The sequence below is a fragment of the Trichinella spiralis genome (assembly GCF_000181795.1).
Source record: "Trichinella spiralis strain ISS 195 chromosome Unknown Scfld1557, whole genome shotgun sequence".
NCBI classification, from domain to species: domain Eukaryota; kingdom Metazoa; phylum Nematoda; class Enoplea; order Trichinellida; family Trichinellidae; genus Trichinella; species Trichinella spiralis.
This window is the reverse complement of record NW_003528496.1, coordinates 137,083-147,902: the sequence shown is the minus strand read 5'-3', so window position 1 is coordinate 147,902 and position 10,820 is coordinate 137,083. Positions and strand designations below refer to the sequence as shown.

Genomic DNA, 10,820 nt, shown 5'->3' with positions numbered 1-10,820 from the left:
AGGCCACGTCAGCATTGTTTGAATTCACATACATTATATATATATATATATATATGTGTGTGTGTGTGTGTGTGTGTGTGTGTGTGTGTGTGTGTGTGTGTGTGTGTGTGTGTGTGTGTGTGTGTGTGTATGTTAAGAAATGATTCTTTTGAACTTGTAGATCTCTTTTGTAAGTGGACTGTAGGTTTCTATTTATAACTGATCTGTACAACGTAATTTGTGGGATTCAAGTTTATTCAGTAAAAGTAAGGAAACAGAGTGATTAGTGATAGTGATGATTTAGATAGTGATGAGTAGGTACTGAGAAAAGATTTCTCAACACCTCCCAAAAAAGGTGAACCGGGTTTTATGCGTCACCGGATGGTTCCACCAGGAGGAGTGATCTTGCAGATCGGGTTACTGTTCTTTGTCTGGTTTTCACCGTCGCCGATCTGACTACACCGTCTTCACTCGGGTGGATCTCAATGATCCTTCCGATGGGCCATTTGATCCATGCAGTACTGGGTTCGTGCACTAGCACAATGTCACCCACTCTGGGCTCTTGTTGAGTTTTGCGCCATCTTCCACGCGTGGTCAGGGTGGTGACATACTCTTGCTTCCATCTTTTCCATAGCTGGACAGTCATGCGTTGCTGATACCGCCATCTCCTTATCAGGTGGTTCACTCCACTTGTGGAGTCATCACGCCGGTAGATTCCAGTACTCAAACTCGGTAGTCGTGTAAGCTCACGTCCGATTAAGAGATGGGCAGGAGTTAATGCTGCTTCACCGGCGATGTCATCATCCATGAACACCAGCGGTCGATCGTTGATGCGCGCCTCGATTTCACACAAGACAGTGTGGAGCTCGTCATATTTGAGGAAGGCTCTGATGATAGATAGGATGAATCTTTCCCAATAACCACCGCACCAAGGGACTCTTGGTGTGATGAATTTCCACCGAATCCGTTCCTCATTGAGCTTGCGCTGCAGTTTCTCCCAGTCGGAATCTCTGAACAGGGACTGGATGAATGTGTCTGCCAGTTTGAAAAACCGGATGTTATCGGTAAAAAACTGTCCGTTGTCTGCTCTCTCAGGAGCTCTAGAGGTACCGCTCTGGTCGTCATGCATGTAAATATGCAGACGTAGGCCCTATTCACTCGGGCATCGCGCCCCTGCACTTCAGGTTGACAGCTGTACTACAGAAACAACCGCCCCACTGTCCAAAAGGAAGGAAATTTCCAGCCCAATTTTCCTTACCCGTGAGCGACGGTGATTGTCTGGCTTGGAGTTCCGTCATCGCCAGAAGACGGCGGTCCAGGTGGTTTGAGACCCGACCCGTCAAATGTGGCCCAGACCACCGCACTGAAAGCATTCCATTTCCCTCCGTGCGGGTTGCATGCGGGACTGCCTTTCTCGTGTCGCCTCCAGCTTGTCAAACCGTCAGGCCAGAGCATCCATAGCCCTGGTCAGGCCGCCGTTCCCTGAGGCAGCATCGTCAACTGTTTTCCGCCGGCCTTCCTCGATCTCTGTCACACTTTCCGCCAGCTGGCGTGCCTTTGCGAGAGTCGCCGGTTCCCGCATACGGAGCTCTCAATGGAGTTCCTTGGAAGCAGGCCGAGGATAAAACGGCCAACCAGTTCGTTCTCTGATTTCCCGGCACTGCGTCCCACTTCATCCACTTCTTGTGGGAAATCTCGGATGGGCTGGTTCTTTTGCTGCTGCAGATGGCTGCAGCGCATTTCCAGTCGAATCAGAAACTCACTCTGGCCGTAGGCGCTTAAGCTCCACCGAGGAGTTGTCCCGTGTCGATCCGGGAGGGAAGAGCTTACGTCGGGCCGCTTCGGTCATAAATAGGCGGCCGCTGGCGGCTTTGTGTGAGGGTGGCACACCAGACACATAGAAAAAGTCTTCTACCATGTCCAGCTACTCAGCCAGATCCATGTCCGGGGAAACGGCTGAGGTGGGCCATAACAGGCGGTTGCGACTCCCCTCAACGCCATTTCCCGGACAGACCCCCACTGTCTCTCGGGCGGGCTCGTTCGTCACGCCAACCGGATTATTATCACAGCCATCACTAGGCGACGACGGGCCGGTGTCGACCGGCGCGTTCCTCTGCGCGGGCATATTCTCCGTTTGGCTTCCGCCGGCTCTGCTGCCCTTTTTTCCCAGTTCAAGCTTTCACGGTAAAATTCTCGCATTTACAAGACAGATAAAGAGTACAGTATTTATTAACAAGTCCAAAAGAAGACCGCCACCGATCTACCAAAGTAAAAGTTCGGAACCAACTACTATGTTACCGTATTCCTTTCCTGATCTTCAAGTATGTATCTGTTTACGGTAGCTTTATTGTTCTTCTTCCACTTCATCGTTTAGACAAATAAAGTTGTTAGGTCAATCTGCGTCCGATACAGAATCTTTGATGGCCGTACGTTCCTGCTTACGGCTAATTCTGACCAAGACCTGCGATTTGGCATTGCTACTGAAGTACTTACTTTAGAAGGTAAAGGATCAACGAGACGCGCTTGAACACCGTATGGTTTATGCCTTGTGTTTATGTTGATTTTTGTTCAGTAGTTGGTTTGAGAATATTAACTGATGTTTTGTGTTTACATTTGACAGTAATATGACTCTTTGCAATATGTCTTCTTCATCTTCTTCGCTCATATTTATATTTGCGGTGGTGAACTGATTGCGCGTTTTGTTCACTGTGGAGCGAATATGTAAGCGGAGTTAGTTTTGCAGTTGCTGGTTCATGCAGTTGTGTCGTTGGCTTTTATCTGAGCAGCCGCGGTGTCCATCTATCTGATTTCGACATATCACTAGTAGCTGATCACCAGAGTTGTGACAACTATACGATGTTGTCGCTGTTGTTCAGAGTTTGAGAAAAATAGGGGAATCAAATGACATTTGGTCAAAGTTGTTGTTCCTGCCAGTAGCAAATCTGCTTAGATTTTAATCATTAGAAGGTACTGAGAAAAGATTTCTCAAAAGATAATTTAGTGAACGCAGCTGTTGACTACTTTTTTTTAGTTGATCGTTGCTACTCAGTAAAGATAATTTTACGCCTTGTCAGTATATTCGTTGCTACTCAGTAAAGGTAGTTGTACTCCGCGTGAGACACAGTAACTAAAGTTATTAATTTTTTTTGCCATGGGAGACACAAAAAGGAAGTGCCGACAGTATAGCATCGAGTGTCTAAAGTACGGCTTTATTCTTTCACTAAAAACGCGCAACTATCAGTGTGCCTGATTATTGAAAAAATGATTTTTAATGAAGCAGTTTAACCTTCAGGATTACTTGAACACTTCAGAAAAGTTCACGAAAACAAGGCAAAAAAGGATTTGTATTATTTTTAATCACTTCGAGACAAATTTCATGCTCGACCAACTTTAGCAACTATGTTCTCGCCTGCGACACAAAATGAGAGCCTCCTACAACGTGTCTCTACTGATCGTTAAAACTAGGAAGGCACACACTGTTGGCGAAGAATTAATCCTCCTGGCGGTTAGTGAGGTTCTGCATACCGTGTTGCACAAGCCAGCAACGGACATAATCAAGAAAATTTATTTAACCCTCATATTCTGCTTCGGGTCAAATTGTCTTATTTCTATGTTTGATTGACGAATACTTCTTCATTTGACTAATGAAATTATGCGACTTTTTCCAATTCATGGTACTACATTTCTGCAGAAAATTAGAACTCGTTCAGGGCGACCATTCTTGTTGCAATGAATTTGGTTTCATCGGTCATGTTATGGGTCAATATGACCGATATTGATACGATAAAATATTTATAATTCTCTTTATATTATGATTTGAAATAAAATTTTCCGGCTGTCATGTTGTTTTAATGTGGCTGCGTTTAAATTATTTGAGGTTAGAAAGTGGGATGTTTTCACTTTTCTTTCTGTCTTATAACTCCATAAAAAGCTGAATATTAGGGGTTATTTTCAGGATATGATGGAGGTCAACTATCAGGTTGTTTTGCAGCTGTTTGGGAAATAACAGCGGCTAATGTGTAGAGGTGATCAAAATTTTGAGTAGCCAAGATGACCGACTGGTATGAACTGAAAGTAAATATTGCTCTTTCCATTTATAAGTAAAGATTATGAAATGTTTTTCTTGTTTTTGCTATTTACTGCCATTTATTCAGCACTGAAGTTCTTACTTTTTTTCCTCTTTATATTCCATGCTTTCTTTATTCCTTCAGCTTTTTAAAAATCTTCACGCTTTTATTGTTCAAGGTAATAATTGCCCCATGAAGAAACAACAGCTGCAATGTGCTGTCTGCCACAGCTGCATGTGTTTACTTCACCAATGGTGGTATATGTCATCTGACAGCCATTAGCTGCCTTGACCAGCTGACAGTTTCTGAACGTTATCTGCCAGTGAAATATAATAATCTGTGTGGAACCGTCCGTCTACATTTTGTCGATGTAGCTGTTAAACTTTATATATACATCACTAAAGGGTTCTGCGTTATTCGCCCACAATAGTTTACCGGTTACTCATGTACACCTTTTATAGATTTCGCTTATTTTGTCACTGAGGTCAACTAGCGAGCTAATTCTACCTGCTGAAGAATTGTCTGATATAGAAGAGGATATCTCAGAAATTAAAGATGCACCTGAGTTGTCATCGGACTACTAGCCAATTGGCAGTACCTATTCATCGAGTGATGAATCAAGTGAAGACCCGTTTTCTCTATCAACAAATGCGCAAATGGCAAAGAATGGATTTATGAAGTGGTATTCATCACCAATCCAAAACTGGCAATGTCGGTTAGCAGAACCCAACGTGATCATCAAATTGCCGCCATGTCCTATTGCCTATGCTATTGCAAGAATAACATAAGACATAAGATTCTCGTTTGCTCTCTTCATTTTTACTTGAATGGAGAAAATCATTCTGAAGATGACTAACTTGGAAGGTAGGCGATTATATTACGACGCCTGAAAACAAAATGATGAGACAGAATTGCTTGCTTATATTGGCCTACTCATTTTGGCTGATGTATATAAGTCTCATGGAGAAACAACAAACCACCTCTGGAATGCAGAGAATGGGAAACCTATCTTTCACAACGTTATGTCGTATTTCCAGAATCATGCGGTTTGATGACCGTGAGACAAGGTTTGATGACGAGTAACTGCGATGCGTGAAAGAGCGAACTTTTTCCGCATCACGCAGTCAGATCATCAAACCCCGAAGCAGTTTGCTAATAGTTTACGCGAGGCCGCAGATCACTGCAACTTCGAGACGTTTAACACGGAAGCTGCATTAGTGCTGCAATTCATTAATGGCATGAAAAATGAGGAAATAAAGCTAAGGTTGTTAGCCACGGAAAATATCTAGAGATGTACGAGGAAATTCATGGTTGCAATAGTAGGAGTACTATGCAAGCATGTCACGCAGTCCAAGAAACGAGGGGCTTAAAGCCCAGAGGCGTTTCAGGTGTATGTCACTGCTGTGAAGAAGCAGGACATTTTGCAAGGAAATGCAAGTTCCAAGGCTCAAAGTGCTTCAAGTGTAGGAAGCAAGGCGATCTGGCAAAAGTGTGTAAGCACTTTCAGAAACTAGGAAAGTCTCAAAAACAGTGACCTCAGAACAGCTGGAAAGATCACAAGTTATATGCGGATGGCATCTATGCCGTTAAGGAACGCGCCCACAATTTTGAAGTCACCGTTAAAATCAACGGTAAGTCAACTCGAATGGAGCTGGACACTGGAGCCGCAGTTACCATCGTGACGCCGGAATGCTGGAAGAGCATAGGCAGCCCGAAACCAAAAAGGGCAACAGTGATGTTGCGTAGTTTCACAGGGCACGAGGTGAAGCTAAAAGGGGAGACGATGGTGACGGTAGAAGGTGACATAGGTACGAGAAAGCTATTGTTGCGAGTGGCCAAAAACGGAGCGACCAATGTGATGGGTCAGGATTGGATCAACGCATTCGGAGCAGCTGAAGCTCTTCGCTCTCTCCTTGCAAATAAGAAGGAAATGAAGTTGAGTCGCGTACACAAAATGACGTGTGCGTTGAATTTCCAAGTGTTCGAAGATGCACGTTGAGCTGAAGAATGGAGTTGTGCCAGTATTTCGGAAACCTTTTCCATTGGCATTCGCAATGCAGGATGCCGTGGGAAAAGAGTTACAGCGATATGTTGGCATGGGTGTGCTGACCCCAATTGACAGATCAGCTTGGGCTGCACCCATTGTCACGGTAAAAAAACCGAATGGTAAGATTCGTATATGCGCCGATTTCTCCACAGGACTAAATGATCGACTCATGGTTGACTCATACCCAATTCCGAGGCCTGAAGATCTCTACCAGGCATTGAGAGGTGGGAAAACATTTACCAAATTGGACTTATCAGAAGCGTATTTACAAGTTGAGCTGGATGAGGAATCCAAGAAGATTCTGGTTATCAATACACACAAGGGACTGTATTACTACAACAGACTGCCATTCGGTGTGGCTTCGGCACCTGCAATTTTCCAACAGGTAATGGATACAATGTTAGCAGGCATTCCTAACGTTGCAGCGTACTTGGACGATATCATCTTAACGGGGGCAACCGATGATGAATACCGGAGGACGCTGAAGTTAGTTTTGGGCCGATTGAAGGAATTTGGATTGCGGATTCGCAAAGAGAAGTGTACCTTCTTCCAAAGAGAAGTCGAGTATCTGGGTCACATTCTCAGTTCGAAGGGTATCAGAGCAGACCCAAAGAAGACGGCAGCTTTTGTTAATATGCCGTTGCCCACGAACATTGCGAAACTGCGGTCTTTTCTCGGTATGTGTAATTACTACACTGAGTTCGTACCCAAATTGGCGGAGTTGTGTAGCCCTCTAAGTCAGTTACTCAGGAAAGACGCGCGCTGGAATTGGACAGGAGAGCGGTAGAGAGGGTAAAACGGTTGTTGAATTCACCCCTCCTGCTCACGCACTATCACCCAGAGTGGCCCATTGTGCTAGCAGCGGATGCATCAAATGAGGGCATTGGAGCTGTCGTATATCATAGGCTCAGCGATGGAACTGTTAAAGTGATCGCTCATGCCTCAAAGACGCTCAATGCTGCTCAAAGGAACTACGGACAAATTACAAAAGAGGTGCTGGCACTTGTGTACGGAGTGAAGAAGTTCCACAAGTATCTGTGGGGACAACGCTTCACATTATTAACTGATCACAAACCTCTTGTCTCAATATTCGGTTCAAAGAAAGGCGTACCGCAAATGGCTGCATGCCGTTGGACAAGGTGGGCAATTGCGCTGATGAATTACTCGTTTGATATTGAATATCGCAGCACGAAAAATTTTTGTCAAACTGACTGTTTGTCCAGACTTCCCTCGTCAAGCGACTCATTTGATACAAATTTTGATCATCTGAATTAATCGAGAGGCTGAAGACGAATTAACAGTGAAACAATTGATTGTGGAATTGCAGGCGGAGTTACCGGTCACCGCCAGAGTAATTGCTGAAGCAACCGAGAAAGGCAGTGTGCTTAAGCAAGTGAAACAATTTGTTCTATCGGGCTGGCCTGAGAAATGCCCTAGGGAAGAGCTGCGCAGTTATTTCATTAAACGCACCGAACTGAGCGTATCATATGGATGCCTGTTATGGGGAATAAGGACGGTAATCCCGATGAAATTGCGATCAAGAGTGCTGATGAAACTGCATGAAATACATCCAGGCAGAGAGCGGATGGTATCAATGGCAAGGCAATTTTGTTGGTAGCCAGCGATGAACAAGGACATTGAAATGAAAGCGCAGAGCTGCGAAGGATGCGCTACTGCACAAAAGAATCCAGCAAAGATGGCAGTTAAGCCATGGGAAGTAGCTGACAGGCCATAGAAAAGGATTCATGTTGATTTCGCGGGACCTATAAACGGAAAAATGTTCTTAATCATGGTGGATGCTCATTCAAAGTGGCCAGAAGTGCTGCACATGCCACATATTACAACAGAGCAGATCATCGAATCATTGAAGACCGTTTTCACGCGGTTTGGGTTCCCAGAAGTCCTCGTTTCAGATAACGGAACGCAGTTTACGGCTACTGAGTTCACAATTTTTTGTGGAGAAAATGGAATTCGTCATGTGACATCAGCGCCGTACCATGCACAGTCGAATGGTCAAGTGGAAAGATTCATTGACACCTTCAAGCGAGCATTGAAAAAATCGACAAATGATCGTCGCCCGCAATAGGATCGACTGCGCGAATTTTTGATGACTATTCGTGTTACTCCGCATCTGAGTACAAAGTTAACGCCGTCTGAGATGTTTCTGAAAAGATGAATAAAAACTGTATTTGATCTCATGTTTCCAAGGGGAATTGAGAATCTGGAGGAACAGAAGACGAAAATGGAGAACTCTTCAGGAAACCGTGAAGATCGTCAATTCAAGATCTGTGAAACAGTCATGGTTCGAGACTACACGCGTGATCGAAAATTATGGCGGGAAGGAGTAATAGTCGGGCAGCAAGGACAGGTGAGATGGTTTGTTCAAGTCGGAAGGATGAGATGGAAACGGCATACGAACCAAATGCGTCACAAAAACACAGGGATTGCTGACGTTCAGGAGGAAAAAGATAATGAGGTGGGTTCGTTACTGGATGAAGCATTGTCAGCAGGAAATTCACCTGAAAGAAATGCTGCAGCTGATGAAAATGTTCAGGACACCGAAACACCGAACATTTTCCAAGATCAAACATGCACGCCACATAAGGAAAGTGTGGACAGTTCTAAAGCGACAGTCCACCCAGAAAGCAGTTCGACCACAGCAGAAACAGACGACAGGGAACATAAACCAGATGGAAGCGTCACCATGAAGCAGGATGAAGTTCCTTAGAAGTTACGTTGATCAAATCGTGTCCGAAAGCCCCCCAATCGACTAAGCATCTGAAGAACTGGGGAGAGGTGTTATGGTATAGAACCTCAGGCGGAAACATCCATACACTGAACCTGAACATCTACAGTAAACATTCACGAAAAGTATATAAGAATGGGGATTGAACAGAACAGAATCGAGTCTTCGGTTTAGTATGCACTATTTCGCTTGATATTGACTAGTAAACGTTTATTGTTTCTGTTCCTGCTTCTTGTGCATCAGCTTACGGAATAGCCACGGACACGGGGCTATAACACTGCAACCCTGAGTAGAACGCCAGCAAAATGTACCGGCGTCGCCTGGACCTCGAAAAACTAGGAAAGGCGCTGGCCACGCCACAAATTCTTCTTAGGAAGCGGCTTCCACGACCGTTCACATCATCTTATTTTGTACAGAAAGTCCAAAGCGAAGAACAAAGAACGTCACAAAGCATAGTGCAAACAAAATGCATTCCAGATGTGAACTTTGCGACGCTACAGACAAATAAAATATCTACCCGCTGTGCGAAATGCAACAAATATAGATAGATGTAAAGCCCATGCTTGTATCTATTGCTTGCTTTGCGAAAACAAATAACTCGTATGTACATCAGTTTGAAAATGATAATTAACGCCGCATTGGTTATTTTATCAACAAACAACAGTAAAGATTGTTTAGCAAAAAATTTTTCAATTCATTAAGCTCACTCGGCAAAGCAAGTTACGACACGGGTCAGTATGACTTGAAACATGAACGATGTAAGAATTTCTAAACATGACAGAATCGTTAAGAACGTCGAATTGATGAAATGAGCAGAAATGATGTAGAAGATACTTTGTGCAATTTTTGGAGGACTGCACAGTTTTCGTTACAGCTGGATGAATAAACTTTGTCAGGGAATTAAGCATTATACTGTTAGCTTACGTTCGATTTATAAAAAAGGAAAAAATTAAACGTAGCGATGCTGTTTGCCAGACCATTGCTAACAAACACTACAGGACAGTTGGCATTTCTCGTCGTGGAAGAATTTTTCAAAGAAAAAGAGGATTCCTCTTACGAATTTGCTAATGGTGCAACAGATGGTGCTCTGGAAATGGTAAGCTGCCACTGTGGATTCATTGCGTACTTGAAAAAATCAAGTTCGCATGTACCGGCGGTGCACTGCGTGATTCACCGGCAGCATCTGGTCGCAAAACGCCTTACTCAGTCCGGTGGTTGTCAAAAGCTGCCGTTTGTTTAACCTTCCGATGACTAAAGTATTTTTTGTCCTTTTTTTCCGGATCATTTTGACCCTGGTGAACAATGAGCATTTTGGGATGTTAATTTCCCAAATTATTGGATATTTCCTTCTGTTTGATATGCTATTCCTGCACTAAAGTACAGCAATTAAGAAATTAATTCGATCATCGAAAGTGATCGAAAGACTGATGATTTATGAAATGAGTTGTGTCTGAAGTCTATTAGTTCACTCTTATTGCAATTGCAGAGATATTTTTCAGCTTGTATAGATTCTTTCTGTAGTATACGTTTATTGATAAGTTACTTTGACATTGACCTGGTCGATGACGCTTGTTGCATATAGTTTACTTTAACTATGAATTTATGATTTAGGCAGAATTGAGAAAATTTGCAAAAACATGCTCTAAAAATTCATGTTAGAATAATACATCTACTTTATTCATTACCAGTACATTCCAAGGTATAATCTAAATCTAAAGAAAAAGCTTGTCTTTCAAATTTTATTTGAATAAAATAAGAGAAATCACAACGTGTGACAACTACTGGCTACGGTATAACAAAAAATGGCACAAGCAGATATCAACTGACCAGTAAAATTACAAGTATAAAAATGAAATAAAATCCAATAAATATACAAAATGCGCCATTAATTAGTGTTAACTAAAAATCAAAACAACTGGATCATATTTGTTGGGAAAACAATGAGCAAACTACTGGCTAATACGTTTTACTGCATATATAT

At 43.2% G+C, this 10,820-nt stretch overlaps 6 protein-coding genes across 6 annotated transcripts; 4 read left to right on the top strand and 2 right to left on the bottom strand.

The window, feature by feature from the left end:
• Positions 1-346: 346 nt before the first annotated feature.
• Tsp_04468 (conserved hypothetical protein) lies at positions 347-1,434 on the bottom strand. Its single transcript, XM_003368993.1, has 2 exons — positions 1,238-1,434; positions 347-989 (listed from the first exon to the last, which is right to left on the bottom strand). The coding sequence occupies exons 1-2, from the start codon at positions 1,432-1,434 to the stop codon at positions 347-349; spliced, it is 840 nt and encodes a 279-aa protein (XP_003369041.1).
• Positions 1,435-1,475: 41 nt separating this feature from the next.
• Tsp_04467 (conserved hypothetical protein) lies at positions 1,476-1,897 on the bottom strand. The gene is made up of 2 exons (XM_003368992.1): positions 1,743-1,897; positions 1,476-1,698 (listed from the first exon to the last, which is right to left on the bottom strand). The coding sequence occupies exons 1-2, from the start codon at positions 1,895-1,897 to the stop codon at positions 1,476-1,478; spliced, it is 378 nt and encodes a 125-aa protein (XP_003369040.1).
• A 22-nt stretch (positions 1,898-1,919) lies between these two features.
• Positions 1,920-2,862, top strand: Tsp_04466 (conserved hypothetical protein). The gene is made up of 3 exons (XM_003368991.1): positions 1,920-2,300; positions 2,354-2,480; positions 2,723-2,862. Exons 1-3 carry the CDS (start codon positions 1,920-1,922, stop codon positions 2,860-2,862), a joined length of 648 nt encoding a protein of 215 aa, XP_003369039.1.
• Positions 2,863-5,134: 2,272 nt separating this feature from the next.
• On the top strand, positions 5,135-7,828 carry Tsp_04465 (reverse transcriptase family protein). The gene is made up of 7 exons (XM_003368990.1): positions 5,135-5,263; positions 5,435-5,539; positions 5,587-5,991; positions 6,026-6,770; positions 6,935-7,200; positions 7,421-7,681; positions 7,712-7,828. The coding sequence occupies exons 1-7, from the start codon at positions 5,135-5,137 to the stop codon at positions 7,826-7,828; spliced, it is 2,028 nt and encodes a 675-aa protein (XP_003369038.1).
• A 42-nt stretch (positions 7,829-7,870) lies between these two features.
• Tsp_04464 (conserved hypothetical protein) lies at positions 7,871-8,179 on the top strand. Its single transcript, XM_003368989.1, has one exon. The coding sequence runs from the start codon at positions 7,871-7,873 to the stop codon at positions 8,177-8,179; it is 309 nt and encodes a 102-aa protein (XP_003369037.1).
• A 111-nt stretch (positions 8,180-8,290) lies between these two features.
• Tsp_04463 (conserved hypothetical protein) lies at positions 8,291-8,821 on the top strand. Its single transcript, XM_003368988.1, has one exon. The coding sequence runs from the start codon at positions 8,291-8,293 to the stop codon at positions 8,819-8,821; it is 531 nt and encodes a 176-aa protein (XP_003369036.1).
• The last annotated feature ends 1,999 nt before the right edge of the window (positions 8,822-10,820 follow it).

Coding starts and splice junctions, on each gene's coding strand:
- Tsp_04468 (XM_003368993.1), bottom strand. CDS start 1,434: ATGCTCTGGCCTGACGGTTTGACAAGCTGGAGGCGACACGAGAAAGGC. Junction 990..1,237: donor ACAATCACCGTCGCTCACGG/GTAAGGAAAATT, acceptor GTCCCTGTTCAG/AGATTCCGACTGGGAGAAAC.
- Tsp_04467 (XM_003368992.1), bottom strand. CDS start 1,897: ATGGTAGAAGACTTTTTCTATGTGTCTGGTGTGCCACCCTCACACAAA. Junction 1,699..1,742: donor CTTAAGCGCCTACGGCCAGA/GTGAGTTTCTGA, acceptor AGCCATCTGCAG/CAGCAAAAGAACCAGCCCAT.
- Tsp_04466 (XM_003368991.1), top strand. CDS start 1,920: ATGTCCGGGGAAACGGCTGAGGTGGGCCATAACAGGCGGTTGCGACTC. Junction 2,301..2,353: donor ATTCCTTTCCTGATCTTCAA/GTATGTATCTGT, acceptor TTCATCGTTTAG/ACAAATAAAGTTGTTAGGTC. Junction 2,481..2,722: donor TGAAGTACTTACTTTAGAAG/GTAAAGGATCAA, acceptor TTAGTTTTGCAG/TTGCTGGTTCATGCAGTTGT.
- Tsp_04465 (XM_003368990.1), top strand. CDS start 5,135: ATGCGTGAAAGAGCGAACTTTTTCCGCATCACGCAGTCAGATCATCAA. Junction 5,540..5,586: donor AGGCGATCTGGCAAAAGTGT/GTAAGCACTTTC, acceptor CAGTGACCTCAG/AACAGCTGGAAAGATCACAA. Junction 6,771..6,934: donor GAAACTGCGGTCTTTTCTCG/GTATGTGTAATT, acceptor ACTATCACCCAG/AGTGGCCCATTGTGCTAGCA.
- Tsp_04464 (XM_003368989.1), top strand. CDS start 7,871: ATGTTCTTAATCATGGTGGATGCTCATTCAAAGTGGCCAGAAGTGCTG.
- Tsp_04463 (XM_003368988.1), top strand. CDS start 8,291: ATGTTTCCAAGGGGAATTGAGAATCTGGAGGAACAGAAGACGAAAATG.